General features: G+C 57.5%; 1 protein-coding gene across 1 annotated transcript; it reads right to left on the reverse strand.

The window, feature by feature from the left end:
- Positions 1–1,393: 1,393 nt before the first annotated feature.
- On the reverse strand, positions 1,394–24,108 carry C2H8orf74 (chromosome 2 C8orf74 homolog). Its single transcript, XM_002709443.5, has 4 exons — positions 24,061–24,108; positions 21,535–21,727; positions 6,034–6,437; positions 1,394–1,793 (listed from the first exon to the last, which is right to left on the reverse strand). Exons 1-4 carry the CDS (start codon positions 24,106–24,108, stop codon positions 1,557–1,559), a joined length of 882 nt encoding a protein of 293 aa, XP_002709489.4. The 3' UTR covers positions 1,394–1,556.
- Between the last annotated feature and the right edge of the window lie 1,703 nt (positions 24,109–25,811).

Consider the following 25,811-nt stretch of genomic DNA (forward strand, 5'->3'; position numbering starts at 1 on the left):
AAGAGCTTTTGGAGGCCCAAGTGCTTGGCCCAGCAGTGAGGCCGTCAGCTGGGCCACCGTGTCCCGCATCAGAGTATCTGGGCTTGGCCCCGGCTCTGGCTCGCAACCCCAGGAAGCAGTGGTGATGGCTCACGTGACGAGTTTCCTGCCGTGCATGTGGGAGACTTGGATTGAGTCCCTGGCTTTGGCTCCAGCTGGGGCCATTGCGGGCATTTGAGGAGTGAACCAGTAGATGGAAGCCTTCTCTCTCCCTCCAATAAAACAAGATTGCATTCTCGGGTGTAGACACACCTGAGTGCAGCATCAAGGGAGGACAGATGCAGGGCTCAGGGCAGGGTTCTCATGAGGTCCCTCGGTGGTCAGGTCTGCTGTCTCCTGTCTCCTGGACTTCTCCACAAAGGCTGCAGACAGCTGGTGACAGCCCTGCCGGGTGCTCCCTGTCCCTACCTCCAGCCTAGCTTCCTAAAGCAGGCCAACTTTGCCAGGAATCGGAGCCAGGCATGCCTCAGGTGACCTGACCTGGGACACAGCTGTGGCACAGGGAGAGCTGGATGTGCAGAGACAATGGCACGGAGCACCATGCAGTGACCTGTCCTATCACGGGCAAGGAGCAGAGCAGGCAGGTGCAGAGGTTGGCGGAGCAGGTGGCCAGCTTGGGAAGGCAGGGCATGGGGTAACCTCCTCGCTGCCCTGATTTCAGGGGTGATAGTCACCCATCAAGCCGGGTGCTTGCCTGCAAGACCATTGTTCCTGGGACCGAGCACAGAAATAGGAATGCAGAGGGAGGACTGGGTCCCAGCCCCAGATCTCTGGCTCCTTTGTGACTTTGCAAAGATGCTTAGCCTTGAACCTTTAAGCCTTTGACACATGGGAATAGCATGCCTGCCTTGCCTCTCTCCAAGGACGTTATAGTGAGAAGGGAGCCTTCAATACCAGCCCACCATCCTCCCCATGGGGCAGAGAGAGAGAGAGCGGTGACCTGGAGACAGGATACAGACGTCACACAGATCTGTGGCAGAGCTGGCCTCGTGCCAGGTCCCCGACCTCCCGGACGGCACCACCTGTAACCCCGACTCAGTCTAAACACGGTAGCCTCTTCTGGAAGGGCATTTTCTGGAGGGCAGTGGGTCAGGGTCGTCTACAGGGAGACTGCCATGCTGCACACCTTCAGTCCTGTTGTAAGAATCTCAGAAGGAACGGAATCCCGGGATCCAGTCATTGTGGCGGCAGAACCGTGTTAGCTGGAGGAGGTGCTGGCGTCCGGGGTCGCCCTGCTCCGACTGCCAACTTCTGTCTTCCGAGGAGGCAGCCGGCGGCATCTGACCCCTCACCTAGCGCAGGTGGAGAACCTCCAGCCCAGAAATCCACCTGGACTGGATTTTGGGGTGGGAGAAGATGATTTCCAAGATGGAGACACGTGCGTTGAGTTTCCCTTTGTTTCTTTTAATCACTAGAAGTCTTCGATTCTTGGGTGCTGAGCACACCCTGCAACCCCTCCCAGAACTGTCGGTGGCCCTTCCTCCATCGCGTCTCAGAGGACGGTCACCTGGGGCCTCCTACTTCTTTGCTTTGGCCTTCTTTCCTTTGTTGGCTCTGTTGGACTTCAGGGACTCATCTTGGCCTGGTTGGCCAGTGACTGGGGGAGGGAAAGGGGTGGGAGCATTGAGGTGCAAGGTTTTCTGCTGAAGCTTCAGGTCCAGGATCTCGAAGGTGGTCTGGATCTCAGCCTGCAGCAGCTCCCTCAGGCTCGCCATCTGGACGCGGAGGGCCTCGCTGATGAGCGTCTCTAACATCTGGGAGGGAAGGGCTCTGCTGGTGAACGGGACTCTGGGCACGCCCACAGACAGAGCTCCTCAACCGGGCCCAGGTCCCAGCACCGTCCCTGCTCTGGGACCCACCCTGGGCCCCACTCTGTGCCCTGGCACCCCGATTTATAAGGACCGCGTCCACTGGCTGCTCTTACCTTTGGCTTCCGGGAGGTCTGAGAGTGGGCAGAGAATGAGGTGCCCCTTCTTCCTTCATGGCCTTATGGCCTTCTCCTCTATAGCTAAGACTCTCTCTCTCTCTCTCTTTCTCTCTCTCTAAGGTCCCAGTAATCACTTCTTCCTCCTTCCTCTTCAGGCCTTGGGTGGTCATTTGCCACCCCCCCCCCCCAGGCCAGTCTTATGTCTCCAATGGGCGCCGCCTTCCGGTCAGTGCCCCCTGCCCCTCCTCCCCCAGCCAGACCCCTTTCTCAGATCTCCAAGTTCTAGCTGCAGGCCTCACAGGAAGGGACAGAGGAAATTGCTTCACGCTAAGGGCGTGATCCCCAGCTAGCCAGTCATGGCGGCTGGAGCCTCAGGACCAGCTGCCATGCTGAACAGGAGATCCTCTCTGCCAGTGCCCTCAGAATCATGGCACCGAAGCCTGCTGGAGTCACGGACCGTGAAACCACGTTTCCCCACAAGTTCCCAGCACACTGGGTGAAATAGCAGAGTTTGTCCGATGTTCCTGGGGAGTGCGCTTGCCTATTATGCATTTCTTATGAGTCGAGTAGGAAGTGTCTCTCCAAAACTCATGTAGTTGTGCAAACCCTGATGTCTTTTTTTTTTTTTTGAGATTTATTTATTTTATTTGAAAGTCAGAGTGACACAAAGAGAGAAGGAGAGGCAGAGAGAGAGAGGTCTTCCATCTGCTGGTTCACCCAATTGGCCGCAACGGTGGGAGCTGTGCTGATCTGAAGCTGGGAGCCAGGAACAGGGGCCCAAGGACTTGGGCCTTCTTCTACTGCCTTCCCAGGCCATGGCAGAGAGTGGGATTGGAAGCAGAGCAGCCAGGACTTGAACTGGTGCCCATATGGGATGCGGGCACTGCAGGCAGCAGCCTTACCCACTGCGCCACAGCGCCAGCCCCCAACTCTGATGCCTTAATGTTAATGGTTGATGGAGTGAGGGTGGAGACTTGATGTAATGGTGCCAGCCAGTGGGTGGGGCTGGTGGGAGGTCTTTAGAGGCGTGGCCTTGGAGGGTTCTGGTAAGAGGTTTGATTGTTTGCGTTCACATTCGGCCTCGTTGCGGCCCCTCTGGCTTCCTGGCCCGCTGTGTGATCACTCTGCAGCTGCCACGGCCAGCCTCCTCCGTCAGATGCCAGCCTGTGGGGCTGCCCAGTCCTGAACTGAACCTCCAAACTGTAAGCTGAACTAGACCTTTTCTTCCCAAAGAAGGTCTCCTTGGGAATTTTAACTGAAGAATGAAAAGCTAATACAGCATTTCTTTGGTCTTGTATCTTTACCGTAAAATTCCAGGCAAAAGCTGACATTTGCCTTGGAATATCTCCCTTGGCATTTTATATAAAGATAGTGTCCTTCAGCTAAATCTTTGGGGATGACTGTGCTCCCAGAGGATGCACCCTGCTCATCCCGCGGCGGTGAGTGCTCCTGCTGCAGGCACACCACCGGGACCACACAGCGGAGGGCGCTCAGGCCCACCAGCTTTGCCAGGTGGGGACCAGAGCTGTGTGACAGGAAGTTAGAAGGGAAGAGGGAGGAGGAGCGTGTAGGGGGCAGTAGGATGTGCAGGGGTGCAGGAACAGCAAGTGGGCAGTCCCCTGCCACCCACAACCCAACCCACATATTCTACAGCACGGTTCCTGCAGGGGGCTGGAGACCGGCTGTTGCAGGAAGTTTTTGGGTCCCTGATGGATGTCTCAGGTCTTAAGATTACATGGGGCGGGGGGCTGGCGCTGTGGCCTAGTGGGTAAAGCCTCTGCCTGCAGTGCTGGCATCCCACATGGGCACCAGTTCAAGATGCAGCTGCTCCACTTCCTATCCAGCTCTCTGCTATAGCCTGGGAAAGCAGTAGAAGATGGCTCAAGTCCTTGGGCCCATGCACCCATGTGGGAGACCCGGAAGAAGCTCCTGGCTCCTGGCTTCAGATTGGCTCATCTCCGGCCATTGTGGTCAACTGGGGAGTGAACCAGCGGATGGAGGACCTCCCCTCACCCCACCCCACCCCCGCCTCTCCTTCTCTCTGTGTATCTCTTTCAAATAAATAAATACACCTTTTAAAAAGATTACATGAGGGGCCGGCGCCACGGCTCACTAGGCTAATCCTTCACCTTGCGGCGCTGGCACACCGGGTTCTAGTCCTGGGCGGGGCGCCGGATTCTGTCCCGGTTGCCCCTCTTCCAGGCCAGCTCTCTGCTGTGGCCAGGGAGTGCAGTGGAGGATGGCCCAAGTCCTTGGGCCCTGCACCCCATGGGAGACCAGGATAAGTACCTGGCTCCTGGCTTTGGATCAGCAACGTGCGCCAGCCGCGGCGGCCATTGGAGGGCGAACCAATGGCAAAGGAAGACCTTTCTCTCTGTCTCTCTCTCTCACTGTCCATTCTGCCTGTCAAAAAAAAAAAAAAAAAAAAAAAAAAAAGATTACATGAGGGGCATCACTGTGACGTAGCAGGTAAAGCCACCACCTGCAGTGCCGCATCTCCTGTGGGTGCTGGCTCGAGTCCCAGCAAATCCATTTCCGATCCAGCTCACTGCTATGGCCTGAGAAAGCAGGAGATGGCACAAGTGCTTGGGCCCCTGCACCAGCATAGGAGACTTGGAAGAAGATCCTGGCTCCTGGCTTCGGGTAGCCCCAGCTCCGGCCATTGTGACATTTTGGGAATGAACCAGCAGATGGAAAACACCTCTCTCTCTCTCTCTCTCTCTCTCTCTCTCTCTCTCTCTGCCTCTGCCTCTCTGTAACTCTGCCTTTCAAATAAATAAACATTTAAATCTTAAAAGAAAGAGGTTACTTGACATCCTGGTGTGCTATTTATTTGAAGAGTTAACCTCAGATGACTATCATCCATTCCACTGTGTTAGTTGCTCATTAGAGATTTTCCGGGGCTGAAGTGTATGATGACACAGTCATCGCTCGGATGCTAAGGGAATGGTTCCAGGACCCCGCAGATACCCACCTCTGCAGATGCTCAAGCCTCTCGCATAAAATGGCAGAGTCTGTGTGCGTCCCATGCACAGCCTCCCGCATCCTTAAATCATCTCTGGCTTACTTACGACATCTAATACGTCAGCTCCATGTAAACAGTTGTTTACTGAACTGTTTGGGGAAGAAGGGTGCCATGTATCTTTCCAATATTTTCAATTCAAAGTTCCTTGAAATCATGAATACAGAGCCCAAGGACGCTGAGGGCAGACTGGATATTGGACATTAAAGGAACACTTCCTAAGGCCATTCCCTCTTCAGCTGACAATTGTGGGGATAAAAAGCAACAGTGCAGGCACGCAGTGGTCAATCAGCATCCCGTATCAGCGTGCCTGGCATCGGCGTTACTGATCCAGCTCCCTGCTAATGCGCACCCTGGGAGGCAGCAGAGGGTGGCTCAAGGACTTGGGTCCCTGCTGCCCACGTGGGAGACCTGGACTGCTCTGGGCTCCTGGCCTTGGCCTGGCCCAGTCCTGACTGTCGCAGACATTTAGGGATTGAAGCACTACACACACGATGTCTCTCTGACTGCCTCTCTATCTCTCTGCCTTCCGAAGGAAATGAAAATAAATGAATACATACTACACAACAACAGCCCCCCTTTGGAACACACGGGCCCCATAACTCCCCACCCCCACCCCAATGCCCAGGACACGTGCACCCATACACGTACATGTATGGTCTATGGACGCCGGCCCTGTGGGCGCACAGAGCATAGTGGGAGGCCTGCGGCAGCTCAGAGCCTGGTGTGTTATCCCTGCCTCTGTCGCTGGTGAATGACACGGCCAGCAGAACCTGGACTCTACCATGTGCCGGCTGGGGACCTGGCATGACTGGTTAAGTGCTCTGAGCCTCGGCTGTGCGCTCACTAAAATGGGAGCGCGCGTTTTCAACCATGCAGGGGTGTCACGGGGCGGCACGCGTGCGAAGCCCGTGACAGACACTCAGCTCCCGTGTTAGCCCCTCTGGGCCGTGTGTGTGTGTGTGTGTGTGTGTGTGTAAGAGAGAGCCTGCGGCGGGGGGTGGGGTGGGGTGGGAGGGCGTCGTCTGGGGGGATGGACGCTCACCTCTCTGCTCAGGCCCTTGCTGGGAGGGGCGGGCGCCCCCTCGAACGCCTCTTGCAGCCGGCGTCCCCGCTCCAGCCTCAGGGCCTCCCTCAGGAGCAGCATGTGGGTGCGCTTCTGCACCTTGGCCTCCCTCAGCTCGGCCACCTGCTGCTCGTGCTTCCAGACCTCCCTGTCCACGCCCAACGCCAGCGGGAGAGGCGGGGGCGGCACGCACACCTGCAGCGGGGTGACGGTCAGGTTCACCTCCCGGTCCCGGCCCAGGACATACTGGTAGAGCCTGTAGTGGCGGAGGAAGGTGTTGTGGAAGTAGTCACAGAGGGCCAGCAGGTGGGCGGGGCTGAACTGCCTCTGGTAGTCTCTGAGTTTCCTCCCGAGTGTCAGTACCGCCTCGGAGATGGAGCAGCCTGGGATAGAGCGGAGGGGGCAGAGAAGCATTGAGAATCAATCGAGCCTTCACCCAGAGCGCCTGTCCGAACGGGCAGCCCAGATTACCACTCACTTGCTTGTGAAGGTGGGGGAGAATATCACATTTCCCTTTTTTCCTTGGCTTCCGGGAAGCTCAGAGTTCATTTTATGCACTCAAATTTCTCCCATTCTTTCTTTTATGAGTATCCCACTTCCTACCTGGTTTCGACCTTTTAGCTCCTGTTTTAAAGACTCACTTCACCCAAGAGCAGAAGGGAATTCTGATAAGAGTGTGGTATGAGGTGATCACAAAGACGTCCAGGCCATTGTGACATTGGTGACTTGTGTCACAGAATTGGACAGATTGTTCACCTCATGCAAAGGATCAGCTTTCATGGGCAAAACCCCTGACTGTCAGGCGTCTCCCGTTCTCTCTCTCCTCTCCCTGTCACCCCTACCACTCACAAGCCCTGTTCCAAGAGGCAAGGCTGTCACCAGCCTATGACTTGGACTCAGTGGGGACGTGGTCCATGATGAGTGCTGACAGTTCTGTGCGAGTCCCAGTGAGCAGAACCCATGCAGACACACGGGCCAGTGGCGTCAGCGTGCGCCCTCAGCACCAACGTGAGCAGACGCGGCTTCTCCCACAGCACTGTCCTGGGTGCCCGCGGCAAACCTGGCCGGGCCCCTCCTGCTCCGAGACTCACTGTTCACCCCTGCTGAATTTGCAGGCTGGGCCGTGGGCTCCGGGAGTGCGGCCGCTGCGTCTACTGATGACAAGGTGGTGGATGCGGGCAGCCTGGCTCGTCTGCCCAGCCAGCCCCCTCTCCTGTGCGTGAGTCCCGGGGAGCCTGGAGGGGTCTCTCCACCCTGGCCGGGGCACTCCCCACTCCGCCCTGCGCCTCGCCCGCACTTTATCTCTGTGCCCACTCTTGGCTCCTCCCCAGCCTCCAGCCTCCTCAGGGTGCCTGGAGGGAGCGCTGTCTCCAGGTAAGTATTCATGGAAGGGGCCGCTCCTGCTTGGAGCAAGGTTCGGATGAGCAGGGGAGTGTCCCATGGGTCCCCGGGCGGGGGCCTCCTGGTGGTGCAGGGGAAAGGCTTGGTGGGCTGGAGCTGTGCTCCCGTCTCGGGGAGGGGATGGGCTTGCAGGCCTGGTACACCTGTCCCTTCCAGCAGTGACTCTTCGTAAAGATGAAGATAATCACACAGCTAACTACTTCCTGGGCTTGTTGGGCGGGCCGCTGGGGACACCAAGCCCACGTGCTTAGCCAGCGACAAGGCAGGAGGAATGCGGCAGGAAGCGCTCTCTGTCCCCATGAGCCAAGTTTGTCTTGTCCCCCATCCCTCCACCCACCCACCCGACTGGTCACCCGCCCAGCCAGCCAGCACCTCTCCACTCTTCCTTCCGTCCATCCACCCAGTCATTCATCCCTCTGTCCATCATCTGTCCATCCATCCGCACGTACATACAGATTTCCGTAGTTATCCATACAGTAATCCCCCCCCACCCTTCCTTCAGCCATTCACCCAGCCTCCCATCCATCCATCCATCCAAAGTCAATTTGTCGAACTGTTACTGCCTACTAATTACTGGGCACTGTACTAGGTTCTGGCAATAGCGTGTTGGGTAAGACACCTTCGCTCCCTTGGAGCGCGCACAGCGGAGACACACAAGTAGGCAATTGCAGTGTGTAGGGAAAGCAGCACAGTAAGGGATGAGGAGCGAGCAGTTGAGGGTGGGCTCCTCGCCACATGCGCTGTGGCCCAGAGACTGAGAGGGGCTGGGCTGGGTGCAGGGGCGCAGGGTGCAGTGAGTGACAGCAGAGGCTGAGAAGCCCCCCGCCTGTGTGGACAGGGAAGTGGGGCCCTGAGAGGTGGAGGCTGACAATGGCAAGCATGGAGCACACGGGTGGGTGGGAGACATTCGGGAGGGCCTTGCAGGCCGTGCCCAGATCTTCTGCACACTGGGGAAGGAGCAGATTGGAGGGGCAGGGCTGGGCAGTCGTCAGCTTGTGCAGTGAGTGAGAAAGAAACCCGCGCGACTCCCAGCTTCTTACTGGAGGTTGCCTGGTACTGGAGAGAACACTGCACAGCGGTGGCTGGGGGGGGGGGGCGGGGGGCGGACACTGACCCCTGCCATGACCCCTGCCCTCAGAGAGCTTCCAGTCTGCAAGAAGAGACAGCTGAACAAGTGCTGGCCACCTCGGCATGCCACACCGGGGGCTGTGCGCAATAGTGGCCCACTAAGTGTCTGGTGAACCACAGTCTGAGTGCAGTGGCTGAGCTCTCTGGGTATTTAGTCAACATGCACTCCTCAGGGGCCTTCCATGTACTGAGAGCTGTTGCAGGTTCCAGGGAGGCGACAGAGGGCTCGGGGGAAAGCACATAGTCAGTCTAACTCTGCACACGGTGACAAGGGGCTGGAGGGCACATGATAGGAAGCAGTGGTGTTCTCAGGAGCATAAGGGCTCCCTGGAGGTGGTGATGAAGGAGCCAAGATGGGCAGAATCAGAGGAGTTTCCTAGGTAAAGAGAGGTGGAGAACAGAGAGGCAAGCAAGGGGGTACAGCTTGTGCAAAGGCCCAGTGGTTGAAGAAAGCATGTCCTATTTGAGAAACTGAAAGACCTGGGGGTGGGGGTGAGTGGTGAGCAAGCCAGAGATGAGCAGGTGAGGCCCCTGGGATGCCCTGCCCTGCAGAGGTCTCACTGCCGGTAGTGCCACCCTCTCACTGAGACCCTTGCCAATGCTCCCTAAGGTATTTCTCTACAGAGCACTGGTGTAATCTCGCATCCTAAGGATGTTACGTGCTTTGTTCTCTGTTGGAGCACAAGCGCTGGGGGAGCGCACAGCTTTGTCTCTTGCTCACTGGAGGGGGCGAGCTATTGAACAGATAAGAGTGACCGGGTAGCAGGTGGGAGGCATCGGGGGTCTTCCCTCCAGAAGCCCTATTGGGTGAGCACACAAGGACCAGAGCCCCAGATGGCGGCAGCAGATACAGCCTGTGGACAAGGAGCCAGCTGTGGAGGCGGCTGGCTGGGCCCACCGCGACATCTTGGGCAGGGAAGTGAGTGATGCCAGGCTCCAGGGAGGCAGCAGCAAGAGGAGCAGGCTGTGTGGGAAGGAGGGGCCAAGCCCTTGGGTCAGCCGGTGGCAGGGGCCTGGCCTGGCCGCGCACACACGGGACAGGGACGGCTGCCTGCTCCAGGTACCCGTCGGCGTCCACTCAGAGCTGAGTGCCTGACCGTGCAAGACTTTTCTACTACAGAATAGCCAGGGGCCGGCGCTGTGGCATGGCGGGTAAAGCTGCCATCTGCAGTGCTGACATCCCATATGGGCACCAGTTCATATCCTGGCTGCTCCACTTCCGATCCAGCTCTCTGCTATGGCCTGGGAAAGCAGTAGAAGATGGCCCAAGTGCTTGGGCCTCTGCACCTGCATGGGAGACCTGGAAGAAGCTCCTGACTCCTGGCTTCAGACTGGCGCAGCTCTGGCCATTGCAGCCAATCGGGGAATGAACCAGCGGATGGAAGACCTCTCTCTCTCTCTCTCTCTCTCTCTGCCTCTCCTTGTCTCTTGTATAACTCTTTCAAGTAAATAAATAAATCTTCAAAAAAAAAAAAAAAAAAAAGGCCAGCCATTGGCCAGAGCTTCCCAGTGGGCAGAAGAGTGAGGGCAGCAAGTGACCAGAGCCTCATGGCCTTGACATGGAGGAGGGGAGCGGGGCTGTCCTGGGTCCAGAGACGGGGCCCTTGCTTCCTTGCCGCTGCCTGTCTGAGTGACTCAGCACGTGGCCCAGATTCTGTGGGCCTCTCTCACTGTCCTGTAGTTGGTCCACTCGTGCACCCAGACACTCGCAGTCTCAATGGGGCTAAGAATCTTTTTAACAAAGAATCTTAGCCCGATGGTTTGTGGCCCAGTACCACCGCCTCTTTTGGGGTGCTCTTGCCTGTTTCACCTGCGGTCAGTGGTGGCCCAGCTGGAGCCCCAGACTGTAGCCTTCAGCCCTGTGTTCCAGAACCACCTGGAGATTTCTAGAAACACAGACCCTGCCTCCCACACATACTCATCCAGTCTTCTTGCAAAAGGGAGGGCTGGTTCCTAGGAGAGGGCTGGGCTGGCATGCGTAGCCTGGTGACGTGGCTCAGAGTTGGGAGCCAGACTGAGCCACAAGAACCCAGTGACTGGACGTGGTTCTGCCAGGTGATGATGGAGCCACAGCTGGCCCCCGACCTGGGACTCAGCTGCTGGCTCCCTTCATGCCGCCTGAACTGGGTGGGTGGCCAGAGATGGATCGCAGACCTCGCCATGTTGGCTTCTTGCAGGGCATTCATGCCCACGGTGGCGCCATCACCTCACAGAGCTGAGGCTGCCGGTAAAGCAGCACGTGAGAACACCCAGGTGTGGGGCGCCACTGTAGGTGCCCATGAGGACACTTGGCCTTGGCCCTGCATGTCTGAGCCGGGAGGGAAGGCGTCCTCCAGCTGGGGACGCTGGAGCCCAGGGCAGATGGATGAGGAGGAGCGAGGCTGAAGGTGAGGGGAAAGACGCCCCAGCCAGAGAGATCGCAGGGATCCGTGCTGGCTGTGGGCCAAGCGCAGCGGGGCTGTGTGCGCCGGGCCACTGCCAGCCCAGAACCCCCGGGAGGCAGAGCTGGAGCCTGGGAGGGACCAGACAGAGGAAGAGAGCTTGAGGCCTGCAGTTTGGACAGAGCCTGCGCACTGCGTGGAAGAGCGGGCCTTCCTCATGGAACCCTAGGATGGACAACAGGATGGGCAGGGGGTCCCCAAAAGTGCATCTGGAATTTTGCTTGCACATCTGTTTCCGAGGCTGAGGGTGCAGAGAGCGGCCTCAGATCCCTCCGAGGGAAGAACAGCAAGCAGAGAGCTGGGGAGCCCACAGAGGTGCTGAGGTGAGAAGTGGAGGTCAGCTAGGGCTTTAGGGGGCTGGGGGCAGTGGGGTGGAGAGGGTGGGCACATGGGCACCGTTTGTGGGCATCAAAGCCTGAGCCCAGGCCAGTACGGAGGCCTGTGTGACTCATCGGACCTCCCCTGGGCTCCCAGGAGTTGAACTGGCAGGACCTGGCAGTGCCCGCGGGCGGGGTCGCCCACCCCACCCCCCAGGAGCTGGTCTCTGGGCAGCCCCTGGCAGCCATGCACGGAGCGCAGATTTGGGAGGTGCAGTCCTGCTCAGTGCCCCACATGCAGCTCGTCCTGCTGTGAGCGTGGTTGGTGGCCTGAGCCTGGAAGACCCTGCTCCAGGTCCGGGAGGAAGGCGCCCGGGGGCTGAATTCCAGCTTCCAGCCCAAGCCTCTTTTTGCCAGGTCTGAGTTTCGGCAGAGCTCTCCAGAGCTGGCTCCTGAGCCCACACTCCCCGGGCCCCGGGTTGAGAAGCTCCGGATGACTCAGCCCAGGGATTAAGTGGCAGGGAGAAGCCTCTGGCTGCTGGGCGGACAGACGGATCTGTGCCTGCAAGTTGCCCTTCAATAACAGGGAGTGGCCTTCATTTGCATTGGCGGCTGGGAACTTCCTGAACTTGGTCCCCAAGCCCCTGGAGGCCAGCACCTGTGAGGGGCCCTGGCACAGCAGGGGAGGAGGAGAGGAATGGGGAGGGGAGGAGTGGGGGAGGCTGGCAGATGGATGGGGCCAGGAGGCACAGTGCTGGCCCCGGAGCGCCGGGTGCCACCCACCCCCTCACACTCAGGGGAGGGGCAGAGGGGGAGCAAGGGAGAGGGCCCCATCCCGGGGGAGTTGGAAGCCGTGAAGGGAGGACCCAGGTGGCACCGCTGCCCCCTGACAAACCAGTTTGGCTGCCCCCGACTTGGCGCGGAGCAGGGGAAACAGAGTCAAGTGGCGGCCTGGCCTGAGCACTTTGCCAAGCAGGGCTGGCCCAGGGTGGGGAAAGTGGACGGAAGCCAGGCCCGCCTGCGCCCCCCTCCCACCCCTCCCCTAGCTGGAGTGGGTCCCGGTCCCCCGCGATGCCCTCCTCCCAGCAGCCCTGACTGTGACTGTGAGTGGGGCGGCTGCTCTCCCCCTGCACCAGGCCATGCACACTGGGGACTCCCCCGGCCTCTTCCAGCCCAGCGAGGCTGGGGCAGGCACCATGCCGTCTACCCAGAAGAGAAACCGAGGCTTAAAGAGGCCGAGGTATTTGCTCAGGGACACACACTGGTCAGTGGCAGAGCTGGACTACAACTCTCCAGCCAGCCATCTGGTCGATCGGCTTTGGGGTCTCTTCGTAGGCCCTTGGAGGTGGATGCTGCAGGGACCCCCGCTCTCAGTTTTCCAGAGGAAGTTCTGCAGTAGGTACGACTTCAAAACGAATCCTCTGTGTTGGAGCCAAGGAAATTGAACGCAGCTGTGATTTGCCAATAGCCCCAGCAGAACACGCTAATGAGCACGCACATCACCAAAACATGTTGAGCGATGATGTTGCTCAAATCTACTGGGGGCAGAGAGTCGCTCCGGATCAAAGAGTACCTTTGGGGACATCCTGAGCTAGTGCAGGCCTCTTGTCCTGAAGATGGGCCAACTGAAGTCCAGAGAAAGCGTAGGACTTGCCTCAGGCTCATAGGAGCAGTCAGGGCTTACGCTCCAGCCCAGGGGTCAAGGGTCAGGGGTCAGGACCTGGCAATAGAGCTGTCCTCCCAGGGTAGGGGAGGAGAGGGCCCGCCTCCACCCAGTTTCTATTTCTTATCATTACCCCTGGGCCCTGCACAGATACCTCTCAGAAAAGGGGAGGGGGGTGGTACACTCTGCCAGGGTGGGAGGGGATGAGCCTGGGCAGGTGCTCCCTATGGAGTCTGGTCTGGTGCTCCCTATGCAGTCAGCATGGTAACTATGACTACTGGCCTGGGGACAGGCAGGGATTTGGGAAAGAGCCCTGAGAGAGCTCCACCATTGCTGGAGACCTCGTGTGTGGCTCCTGTCTGTCGCCGGGGCTCTGGGCTCTTGGCCTCCCCTCCCCTTGATGGCAGAATACCAGTTCCCCGAGAAACACCCCTTTCTGAGTCGCAGCTGGGGGAGAGGGAGCTGCAGCAGCAGCAGCAGCAGCAGCAGCAGCAGCGCCGCCTGTGACTCCGCCCTGGAGGACCACACCGTCACTGCGCTGGAGCTGCAACACAGAACACTTGATAGCCGCCCACTCTGGTCTCAGCCACCATTCAGCCATGTGGAGGCCACCGCGCAGCCGCAGCCGGGGCTCCCGGGGCTCCACGACGGCATCAGCACCAGGACCCTTCCTCAGAGCTCGGCTCCTCTCCCAGGGCCAGGGCATGTGCCTGGCAGTCCACGAGCCACGGGCTCCCATCCAGACTCCGCTTCCCACGACTTGCAGGGGTGACACTCTGTCGTATGGAGAGACTGTGTTCTGCTGACCCCTTCCTCTGTGGGCGGACCCCTGGGTTGGTGCCACTCGGACTGTTTTGAATACTGCTCTGTGAGCATGGTGTACAAGCAGCTGTTCCAGTTTCCTCCTTAAAATTATTTTTGGGGACCAGCGCTGTGGCAGAGCGGGTAAAGCCGCCACCTGGGTGCCAGTTCGAGTCCCGGATACTTCACTTCTGATCCAGCTCTCTCTATGGCCTGGGAAAGCAGTAGAAGATAGCCCAAGTCCTTGGACCCCTGCACCTGCAGTGGGGACCTGGAAGAAGCTCCTGGCTCCTGGCTTCAGATTGGCTCAGCTCCTGCCCTTGCAGCCAACTGGGGAGTGAACCAACAGATGAAAGACCTCTCTCTCTCTCTCTCTCTCTCTCTCTCTCTCTCTTTCTCTCTTTCTCTGCCTCTCCTTCTCTCTCTGTGTAACTCTGACTTTCAAATAAATAAATCAATCTTAAAAAAATTGTTTTCGGCTATGTAATCAGAAGATTGCTGGGTCATATGATAACTTCACGGATAATTTTTTGTGGAACCAGCATACTCTTTTCTTGTCCCCTGAGGTTTTTTTTTTTTTTTTTTAATTTTTGTTAAAGATAAAGCAATAGCTACATTGCAGGGAAAATCTACCCAAAATCTAGGATTAGGAAGATTTTGTTGTCCTTTTGAAGATTACCTTCCTTGCTCGCTCGCCTGTGGCTCAAATGCAGGGGCTGCCTATTTCAAAGACCACCACGGCTTTTGCTCGGTGGTCTGTCTGCTGGGTCAGTTTAGCAATCCCCCCCTCGCTGCCCCTCCCTCACTCCCTTTTCTCAAGAGGGCGGCAGCTTCAAGCTAAGGAGCTGTAGCGGAAGGCACAGGCTCTGTTGCCTTCATTGTGTGACGACTGGCGAGCGAGCTGGCTGAGCTCTCTGAGCCCCAGCTGTACCCGTGGAAGGGAACCGCAGTGTGTGTGCACCTGCCATTGCTGGGAGCGTTCATTGGATGACGGAGGCGGAGAGCTTTGCCGACCATGACACGGTGCGGACGTCCGCTGTCGCTGAGGTTGTCCTCGTCTTCGCCTTGCCCGGTCATCCCAGCAGCCTGGAGCTCCACGGGCAGTGACTTGGGCTCGCTGTGCTCCACTCTGCAGCGCTAGAGTTGTTGTCGCTGTTAGAGTCGGGGCAGGACAGGGGTGAGCGGGCAGAAAGCTCAGAGAGAAGGTTCCAGTGGAACAGCAGGAGGAAGGCTCCAGAAGGGAGTCACTCTGTGCAGAGCTCCTCTTGAGGAGTGAGAGGCGTTCGCCAGAGGCCTGACAGCTGTGTGCCGAGGGCCCCAGGGAGAGGAGTCCCCAGCGTGGGCGCCAGGCGGAGAGCTCGGGTCGGGCGGCCGCTTGGGTCTCTTTCCCCGCAGGAAGCGGTGGGCCCTCCATGGAGCTGAGCATCCCCCTTACATGGCTTGTGCCCCGTGCCCAAACTCTGTGCCTGACTCAGGCTCCCTGTGGGAGCCCCAACTCCCCCGAGGTGAGAGCCACTAGGAAGTGGACAGCACGGCCCTGTGCTAGCCTACGACTCCGCTACTTCCTTCTCACTCCTTGTCCCCTCTGATGCTGGGGGGAGCCATGAGACTGTCTCATGTCTCCACGGGTGGAGGAAGGACAGGAGAAGTAGGAGGTGAGGCAAGGCATCCTTCCAAGGGCCAGAGGTGTGGCGTTCAGAGGACCTGTTCCCTCTGCCCACACGCAGGTGGCAGGCCTGGCCCAGCCTCTCAGCTGGGACGGGGACACCCACCACCCTGGAGCTTCCTGCTGGGGACTAGGATCCCGTGAGGGCTTCACCCAGTCTCCCCAGGTGCTCACCCCTCCTGCACAGCCTGAGCCCAGGCACCACTGGGGCCAGGTCCAGGCTTCCCACCCCTCAGGGCGGCAGGCACCTGGTCTACATGACCCCTGCTCAAGGCGGAAGGGCTGTGTGCGCTGCCTTGAGACAGACCTGGACTCAAAGCCCAAGGCCACCCCCTGGGGGGGGGGGGGCTGGGACAAGGTCTCTGGGCCTCCATGTCTTTGGCCTTACATGGATGCCTGCCAGGCTGGGCCGAGCTGTGGGAGGGGCTGTACTCACACCAGGCCTCCCTCTGCAGCCGAGCGGCCACTGGCACCAGGAAGGGGAAGGAGTCCTGGCACACTCCTGGTTTGTGGCCCATTTTAGTGTCACCAGGGCACTATGTCCCCACTCAGCAGCGTTACAGGCCCCACCCCCAAATTCATATGTTAGGGTCCTATCCCAGGACCTCAGAAGGTGGTGCGTTTGGAGGGAGGTCTTTACGAAGGTGATTAGGTTCAATGAGGCCTACCCAGTAGGGCTGGTGTCCCATAAATAGAGGACATGAAGACACAGACCACGGAGAGAGGATGCTGGGAGAAGATGGCCCCAGAAGGCCAAGGAGAGAGGGCGCGGGGAGCCAGCCCTGCCCCCACCAGTCCCCAGCCGGGGGACGTAAATGTCTGTTGTCTGAGCCGAGCAGCTGGTGGCTCTCTGTGACGGCGGCCTTGGCTGACTCAGGCCTTGGAGGAAGCTCTAAAAGGGCGGGTGCCCACTGGGCCCTAGGAGTGCTCTCCTGAGATCCCAATCAGAGGCTTCCGGACACTCCGCCACCAGCCAGCAGCAAAGGAGTTGCACACAAAACTCCTCCAGGGTGAGCAAGGGTGAGGGGAGCTCGGAGAGGAACTGCTGCTCGCTGCCAGCCCCGGCTGTGGGGCGGGAGCCAGTGGCTGCCTCCCCCTCCTGTGGTGGCCCGGGTGACATTCCCTGGATGCACTTCACAGCAGGCCATGACACGCTCCACATCTGTACCCTCCATGTCCTTCCAGCCCCCCTGACTATTCTCCCCACCCCAGGCCAGAGACGGCATCACCAAGAGAGGCCGGTGCCCGCCGGATGCTGCCGATGAAGAGGGGCAGAAGCAGCAGCGTGGTCCAGGTGGTGCTTTTGGTGAGGCGGCTGGGAGACAGGGCAGAGCCCCCACACCTGCAGGCTCGGCTCCCCACCCCAGCCCGTGGAGGCTGGAGGCGGGAGGCGGGCAGGCCACACCCCCTTCCTCTCTGTCTGTCTCTACCAGGGGTTCCTGAACCTCCTCTCATCTCCTGAGCCTGGTAAGGTGCTGGAGATCTGCCCCTTCCTGAGGTCCCTCCCACCAGGCGGTGCTGGGAGGTGTCAGCCCCTCTGTGCTGTGGCTGCTGACCTCACCCTCTGTCCCCAGGAGTCACCTGGGTGTGACCTGCCCTAGGCTTCCTGGGGACTGGCTTTGGAGTTGCCAAGAAAGAGCTCTTTCTTCTGGCCCCGCACTTGAGCCCAGAACGTCCTGGGTGGAATCAGCTTATGCTTTTGAATAAAGGGCCACCTTGGCCCTCCCTGTCCTGAGGCCTGATCAGGCCTGAGATAAGCCCAGCTGGCGGCTGTCCTGGCAGAGCCTCTGTCATTGTGCAAATGTGACCCTCCTTGAATGCTGCCTGCCAGCCTCCTTATCTCGAAGGCAAACAGAACTCTATCATCTTCAGTCCCAGATTAGCAACAACAACAAAGATCCCCGGGAAGCTCCTTCCAAGAAGGGTGCCCGCCCCACTCCACCCCGCGGAGCTGCGTCCTGCGTCCACACCTGGGACTGGTGGGACAGTGCCCCCACAGGAGATGGGAAGGGCGGGGTCACATCTGGGACCTCACCTGCCATCTCCACCAGCTCTTCCCACTGGCACACCTAACCAGGGCAATGAAGAGTTCCTGTCTCCCTGGCCGGCCGTGATGTGCGCCCAGAGACGATTATGGGCATGGGGGCAGCTGATTAGAAGCCAGGCCAGAGGTTGCCTGGGACTATCTTGCTGGTGTTGGTCTGGACCCATCAGCAAGATAAAGGAAAGGTGAATGTCACGGCCAGTGATGCCCTGAGGGCAGTGTCCAGCTCCTTCCCAGCACAAGCAGAGGCGTAAGCCCCTGTGCCACAACGCTGGTCCCTCACCCTATGTCATGTAATCCTTCCAACTGCCCTGCGGATGGGGACTGCTATCACCCCCATTTTACAGGTAAGGTTATGCAGTAATGAGTGAGGAGGTGGGATCTGAACCCAGAGCCTCCGACTGCACAGCTGGATTCGCCATTGCTCCGCCCCAGGCCTCTGACACCAGCTGCGCACACAACTGCCAAGGGACAGCCCCAACCTCCTCTGTGTTCCTGGGAGTCTCCGTCTCCTTGGGCAGCAAGATCCACTTATGCGTTCCTCCCTGTTTCCATTCAGCGCCTGCAGCTTGCTGCATGCACTCTTTGGCGCTGGGAGAACAGAGAAAACATGAGCAGGACGCCAACCCCTTCTCGGAGTTGAGGTGTCTCCCTAGCTGCCGACTTGTGGGACAATGGGGAGGTGTTTGAAATAAACAGAGAGGGAGGGAGGATGGCGATGGTCTGGGAAGGCTGAGGGATGCAGGGACCGGGAGTCTGCAGGTGAAATGCAGGGGCCAGGTGTCAGGGGCCTGCAGGGAGCAGCCCAACCCAGGAGGCTGGGCTGCAGGCGGGGCCAAGATGGCCTCTGGGTGTCGAAGTCTGGAGACGGGAGGTGCTGTGCGCAGGAGGGAGCGTGAGAGCTGGCAGGCACCAGAATGGACAGAGAGAAGATGAGGCCAATGACCAGAGACTAGGGTCCAACAGGTGCCAACCATGAATCTGAAAGACGCAATCCTGAATGCCATAATCCCAAATGTTGAAGTCTTGAAAGATCAAAAGCCTTAAAGGAGAGTGTTTGGCCTAATAGTTAAGATGCCAGTTAACACACCCACATCCAGGGCCGGCATTGTGGTGAAACAGGTTAAGCCTCTCCTCTGCCTGCAAACCAGTTGTAGGCACCGGTTTGAGTCCCGGCTGCTCCACTTCCAATCCATCTCCCTGCTAATGTGCCTGGGAAAGCAGTAGAGGATGGCCCAAGTGCTTGAGGCCCTGCACCCATGTGAGAGACCTGGAAGAAGCCCTGGGCTCCAAGTTTTTGCCCTTGCTTTTGCAGCCATTTGGGGAATGAACCAGCAGATAGAAGATCTCTTTCTCTCTCTCTCTCTTGCTCTAATTCTGCCTTTCAGATAAATTAACAACTTATATATATATTTTAAAATTATATATTAAAAACATGTTTATTCTCTCTCTCTCTCTCCCACATCCCATATTAGAGTGCTTCTGTTTGATTCTTGGTTCTGGCTTCTGATTCCATCTTCCTGCTGGTGACAACCCTGGGAGGTGGCAGGTGATAGTTCAAGAGGTTGGGTCCCTGCCACCCATGGAAGACCTGGACCGAGTTCCTGGCTCCTGGGTTCCATCTGGCTCAGCCCCAGACATTGTAGATATTTGGGGAATGCACCAGTGGACGGGAGCTCTTCGTCTGTCTGCCTCAGGGAAAAGGAAGGGAATTTCTGAAATCTAAAACTCCTTTGATATGTATATTTTAAAGACTTATTTATTCATTACTCACTGGTGCCCGCATGGGATGCTGTGCTGCAGGAGTTGGCTTTGCCCACTATGCCATGGTGCTAGCCCTACTCTAACATTCTTAAAAATATGAAAATTCCCAAAATCCCAATCCTGAAAGCTCAAATCCCCGGAAGTGCAATTCCCATTGGAGAAAAAAGGCGAGATAGGAGTGGCAGAAAACCAAATTCTGGAGAAGGGATTAAAGTTAATCCTTGAGGTGGGAGTTAGGATCAGGATTCCCTGTGTGGTTGAAAATCTGTGTATAACTTTTGACTCCCTCAAAACTCTGCTAAGAACCAGCTGTTACCCAGAAGCCTTGTTGATCGCCACATATTTTGTCATTGTATACATTATACACAGTGAAAAATGGGCTGGAGCTGCGGGAGACGGCTTTTCTCTGAGAGATGAACTGCTCCCTGGGGGAGGACAGCAGTGCTAGATTTTAAGATCCGTTGAGCTCACCACAAAACCACAACAGGATGTGGCAGTAGAATTAGCACAGTAGCACAGTGGTGCCCTCATTGTGCACAGTGACGGTATGTGATCATCCTCACTCTTCTACTTACTTTACTAATCTGACAGGCAGAGTGACAGGGACAGGGCGGAGAGAGAGAATCTTCCATCTGCTGGTTCACTCCCCAGATGGCTGCAATGGCCAGGGCTGGGTCAGGCCAAAGCCAGGAGGCAGGAATTTTATTCGGGTCTCCCACATGTGTGGGAGAGGATGAAGTACTTGGGCCATCATCTGCTACTTTCCCAGGCAAATCAGCAGGGAGTTGGTTTGGAAGCGGAGCAGCAGAGACTTGAACTGGTGCTCACATGGGATGCTGGAGTTATAGGTAGAGGCTTAGCCCACTGTGCCACAATGCCGGCCCACAGCAATGATTGACTATGGCATCTTTGCATTTGTCTCTCTGGATCTGGGATGGCTGCATGGATAATCTGTGCCTAAGTCTGAGTAAACCTCATCTGTTATGACAGCTCTGGGTATGTGTTCTGGTAGCAAATCATGACTATTGTCTCTATATATTTTATGCATTTATGACATGGCTAAATTTTTCTTAATTTTTTTTATATTTCTGGGCTATGTGGTTTGTGAGTCTTTTTTCGAATTGTTGAAAATTTCTGCCCTGCCCCCCAAATCCACACAAAAGTGATGGCACGCGGCCCAGACCCGTGCTGTTCAGGGGCCAACTGCGGTGTATTTTCAGTAGTAAGCAGCAGTTGCTAAGTTACTCGAACATGTGGCACCTCTACCCTGGCCTTCCCAGGACGCCCTTTGTGAGAGAATGAAAGGAAACCATCAAGTGTGGCATCCTCTGACCCAGTGACACTCGCTGACACGCAGAGTCCACCAGCGCTGCGCGTGCATGAGTCAGGAACGTTCTTGGTCAGTGCTGGCTGTGAAAGGAAGCAGACTTCTGTTTACCCCTAAATCTGACCCGGGAAGACTAGCTCATGCCTCACTCGGCTAACGGATAGCACTTTTTTTTTTTTTTTAAGGTTTGCTTATGTATTTGAAAGACAGAGTTAGAGAAAGAGAGAGAGAGGGAGGGAGAGAGAGAGAGAGAGAAAAAAAATAGAGAGGTCTTTTATCTTCTGAAGCCAGGAGTCTGGAACTCCATCCAGGTCTGCCTTGTGGGTAGTAGGGGCCTGAGGATGTGGACCATCCTCTGCTGATTCTCCAGGTGCATTAGCAGGGAGTTGGACCGGAAGTGGAACAGCCAGGACTCGAACCGGTTCCCACATGGAATGCTGCTGTGGCAGGTAGAGCCTCAACCTGCTGTGCCACAGTGCCGGCCCCATGGACGGCACTTTTAAAACTCTTCCCACTTCTATTTTTAATCAGATGTATACAGTCCATGCTCTTGTCGGATCTGAAGGTTCTAGAACTTATTTTCTCCCTTATGAATTAGTGACTGAAGAAGGTGAAGCATGTCATAAATGCTTATTTGAAGATTTGGTGGAGTTTTTAGGCGAATGTGGATTGCAACGGAATCCCCAAACCATAGGTGAGATCAGGGCATCCAAGTGTGAGTCCTAGAAGTGATTTGCAACCCAGGGAAGTTTGCTTTTCCTTTCAGCTCAATGCCTGTGCTGGAAGATTCAAATGAGTGGAGGGAGCGAGGGGAGGAAGGAGGGAGGGAGGGGCGGGCCCTGGCTCTGCCGAGGGCTCTGGGCATAGGGACCCCAGGGGCTCCTGTGGGCCAGCCGCCTTGCGGGCTCCCGCTCTGGGCGCCCCGTACCTGCGGTTTCCTTGAGCAGCTCCTCCGTGAACGTGAGCACCTGGACCACCTGCACCCACGGGAAGCCTCTGCCCACTGCAAAGAGGAGGCTCTCGTGGAGGGTGTCCAGCACGATGCTTCTGCGGGCATCTCTCCATTCGTCTATCTCCTCCCAGTCCAGCAGTCTCCGCAGGTGCTCCCGACCTGCCGGCTTCTGCGGGGCGTGACACGGGGTGGGGAGCCAAGAGACCATCCTTAGCGGGAGCATCGCTCTCCGGGGCCCTGCCAGCCACTCAGAGCCCAGAAGAGCAGCCGGGGACACAGGTTCTCCTTGGTTTCTGGGCAGCTTTCCCTGTGCTCTGTGCAGCTTCGTGCGCTTGCCATTACCAATGCTTCCTGCAGCACAGGTTTGCAGACCTGCACGGGCCTCGAGTTCAGGATTGCGAATCCTCCTGTCTCTCCCCTGAAACAAAATCTGACCTCCCTCCGAGCCTGCTCTTACCTAGCTGCTCCAGAGATGTCGATCTAATCAGGAAATTCTCACTAACGTGTAAATGGCTGGCAGGGAGAAGACTCGCTAAGGCAATGCTTTAGCCAAAGGAGGGCGTCTTCTTTGGTGGAGATTCAGGCACTCTGGCAGCCCACGAGGAAAAGACAAAGGGGCACCTTTCCCTATCTAGAGGGTAGAGCCCTGCAGAGAGGTTCCTACAGATCACCAGCAGGTGTAGGAGGGCAATGCCACCTAAAGCAGGGGTGGGTAAGAAGTGTGTTCTGGGCTGATGTGTGGCACCGTGGGTTAAGCTGCCACCTGCTAGGCTGACACCCAATAAGGGCACTGGTTCAAGTCCTGGTTGCTCCACTTCTGATCCAGCTCCCTGCTAATGGCCTGGGAAAGCAGAGGAAGATGGCCCACGTGCTTGGGTCCGATGTGGGGCCACCCATGTGGGAGACCTGGATGAAGTTCCAAGCTTCTGGCTTTGGACTGGCCCAGGCCTCGTGGCCATTTGAGGAGTGAACCAGAAGGATGGAAGATCTCTTTCTGTAACTCTACCTTTCAAAACTTTTTTTTAAAAAAAATATTTATTTGAGGGGCCAGCGCTGTGGCTCAGCGGGTTAACGCCCTGGCCTGAAGCGCCGACATCCCATGTAGACTCCGGTTCTAGTCCTGGCTGCTCCTCTTCCAATCCAGCTCTCTGCTATGGCCTGGGATAGCAGTAGAAGATGGCCCAAGTCCTTGAGCCCCTGTACCCACACGGGAGACCTGGAAGAAGCTCCTGGCTTAGGATCAGCGCAGCTTCGGCTGTTGCCGCCATTTGGGGAATGAAGACCTCTCTCTCTGTTTCTACCTCTCTCTGTAACTCTGTCTTTCAAACAAATAAAAATAAACCTTAATAAATAAAAAAAAAATTATTTGAAAGGCGGAGTTGAGAGAGAGAGAGAGAGATCCTCCAAAGTCAGGAGTCAGGAGATTTTCCAGGTCTTCCACACAGGTACTGGAGCCCAAAGACTTGGGCCATCTTCTGATGCTTTCCCAGGCCATTAGCAGGGAGCTAGATCCAAAGTAGAGCAGCCGGGACTTGAACTTGACAGCCTATATGAGATGCTGGCACTGCAGGCGGCAATTTAACTTACTGCTTCGTAGCACCAGCCATCAAATAAATACTTTTTTTAGATTTATTTTATTTATTTGAAAGGCAGAGTTACAGAAAGAGGTAGAGCCAGAGAGAGAGAGAGAGAGAGAGGTCTTCTATCTGCTGGTTTACTCCCCAGATGGCCGCAATGGCCACAGCTGAGCCAATCCAAAGCCAGAAGCCAGGAGCTTCTTCGTGGTCTCCCATGCGGGTGCAGGAGTCCAAGGACTTGGGCCATCTTCCACTGCTTTCCCAGGCCATAGCAGAGAGCTAGATCGGAAGAGGAGCAGCTGGGACTAGAACCGGCGCCCATATAGGATGCCAGCATTTCAGGCCAGGGCTTTAACCTGCTGCGCCACAGTGTTGGCCCCTCAAATAAATATTTTTAAAAATTAAATTAATATAATAAACTTTTTAAAAAAGAAAAAAAAAAGCGTGGGGGTGATATGGAGAAAACAAAATCAGCCCCTGGCTGCTGTGTGAGCAGCTTGGAGCCATGCGAGATGTGCAGCCAGACAGAGCGAGGCCGTCCCTGGTGTGAGGAGCCAGTGGCTGCGGGGATCCCTGGGGAGCAGGAGGCAGGCTTGGAGATAGAGAGAGGCACAGAGCCCCATCCTCGGGCCCCAGGGACCCCTCTGCCTTGGCCTGATGCTCCAGAAGCCTCACATCGCCTGTGCTCCGAGGGCCTGAGGCTCCTGGCAGAGGCAGCACAGGCTGCGCCACCCTCGGGCTGTCACGGTGGCCCGAACGACCAGCCCACAAGCTGCAGGGGCCGGCACACCCTTGGCCTGGCACCCGGGGACCTTGCACCTCTGCTGTGTGCCGAGTCCTGGCTGCAGGCCCACGGTGGGCACCTGGGGCCCCTCCCCCCGCCCAAGTGCTCGTCCTGTGGAAGCCTCGCTTCCCAGGGCCTCACCTGGCGCTGGAAGACCTCCTTCACTCCCTGGGCTGTTAGGAGCGCCATGGCCTGCATCCAGCTGCTGGTAGACTCAGCTGTACTGACTCAGGGTGTCCAGGACCCCGGGTAGGCCTGCCGGCTTTGTGAGGTCATGAGGCTGCCTCCTGGGGCTTTTCCTGGGCCTCCTGCCTCCTGCTGCCTCCGCGGAGCCCCGCTCTGGGTTTCTTCTCCCACTGAATTTCCATCTTGCCCTCCTACCACCAAGTTCTCCTGCAGCACACACGCACGCTTTGCTGCCTGCAGCAGCTTGCTCCATGTAGCTCCGGTCATGGCTTCCCTTCCTTCCAGGCTGGGGGATTGCTCTCTGGGAGCGGCTTGCCCATGCTGGCTGCCGGCAGTCCTCACCGGTGCCGTGGCCCCTTGGCCCCTCAGCCTCCACCCCAGCCAGTAGCATCCTTCTACCCTGGCCGAGTTTCCAGCATCGTGACTTTTGTCGGGGTGCACACACCAGCTCCGCAGGGGTGTCCCCCAGTGCAGCACCTAAGCCCGCGGGTCCCAGCTCCCTTCCCCGGCTAGCTTTGCCCTCGTCTCCTGGAAAGTCCCTGTGTCCACGGTCACCTGCCTTAGCGCACATACCCAGGGCTGCTGTGGGGAGAGCCTGGGGACCCAGGCCTCTTGGCTCTCCAGATTGGAGCTCCTCCCTCAGAGACTGGGGAGGGAGAGGTTCCAGCATCCGTCACCTGTCCTACCCACAACCCCCCTCCCCGCTCCACCTGGTGATTGGGCCTGGGCTCATCCCCTGGCCTGTCCACTGCCCTTCCCAGCCACACTGGGGGCCTCTGTTGGAGCCACTGGTGTTCAACCTTGCAGATCCTACGACAAGCGGAGAGTGGGGTGGGGGATGGGGGGCGACTCAGGCTCCTGCCTGTGCTTCCTTTAGCTGTTCAGGTCATGGGGCATCGGACCCCCAGAGCCTATCAGCCCCTGGCTTCCCTGGCTTCTCCACCTCTTCTGTCTGTTCCTGGAGGCTGGCCCGCTCCAGAGTGCTCACCTTACCTTCTTCCCTTCCCAGAACACATGCTCTTCTTTAAATTCTCAGTTTCCTGTAGAGGTTTTGATGGCAAAATACATGAGACACACATGGACTGTTGTAACTGTTTTAAGCACTAAGGCCATGGCCACTGCCGTGTCGCCATCACCGCCTGCATCTGCACAACCTCTGGAGGACGCTGCACCTGCTCAGCACTCAGACCCATCCCCCTCGCTGGCCCCTGGCTGTGGTCCCCTCCCTCCCCATCTACTTCCTGTCTCTGTTGTGCTTGGGGACTGCATGTGAGTGGAACCAGACAGTGCTGGTCCTCCTGCGTCTGGCTTCTTTCACTCAGCGCAATCAATGCCTCCGAGGTTCATGGACCACGCGCATGCATCCTGGGTAATTTGCATCCAGCCCCGTGACTTCAAAGTCCATCTGTGACCAAGAGCTCCTGAGTTTGTGCCTGACTTGGGGTGCCTCAAAGAATGAGAGAGCAAGGAGCGGTGCTACCTGTTAAGTGTCTGGGAGTCCTCAGGGGCCTGTGAGGATTTGGGGGGGGTGGCTGGTGGCAGCCCTCAGGCAGTGGTCCCAGGGGGTAAGTCCCACATTCCCCGAATGAAGCTCTGGGCTAGGTCTCTCAGGCCGGCCCCTGCACCTGTACCCTCAGAGGAGGCCCCTAACCCAAGTTCTTTCCCAAGTCTGCTGCCCCGCGTTCTCCCAGGGATACAGCTGGGAT

Source organism: Oryctolagus cuniculus, chromosome 2 (assembly GCF_051225735.1).
Source record: "Oryctolagus cuniculus isolate XC-2025 breed Fujian yellow rabbit chromosome 2, ASM5122573v1, whole genome shotgun sequence".
NCBI lineage: Eukaryota > Metazoa > Chordata > Mammalia > Lagomorpha > Leporidae > Oryctolagus > Oryctolagus cuniculus.

Bases quoted from the DNA above. Each gene is read 5' to 3' on its own strand.
- C2H8orf74 (XM_002709443.5), bottom strand. From the start codon at position 24,108: ATGGCGCTCCTAACAGCCCAGGGAGTGAAGGAGGTCTTCCAGCGCCAG. The intron at 21,728-24,060 runs GTGAGGCCCTGG...CACGCCCCGCAG, and splicing joins AGGAGGTCTTCCAGCGCCAG to AAGCCGGCAGGTCGGGAGCA. The intron at 1,794-6,033 runs GTGAGCGTCCAT...CTTCCCTCCCAG, and splicing joins GCAAGGGCCTGAGCAGAGAG to ATGTTAGAGACGCTCATCAG.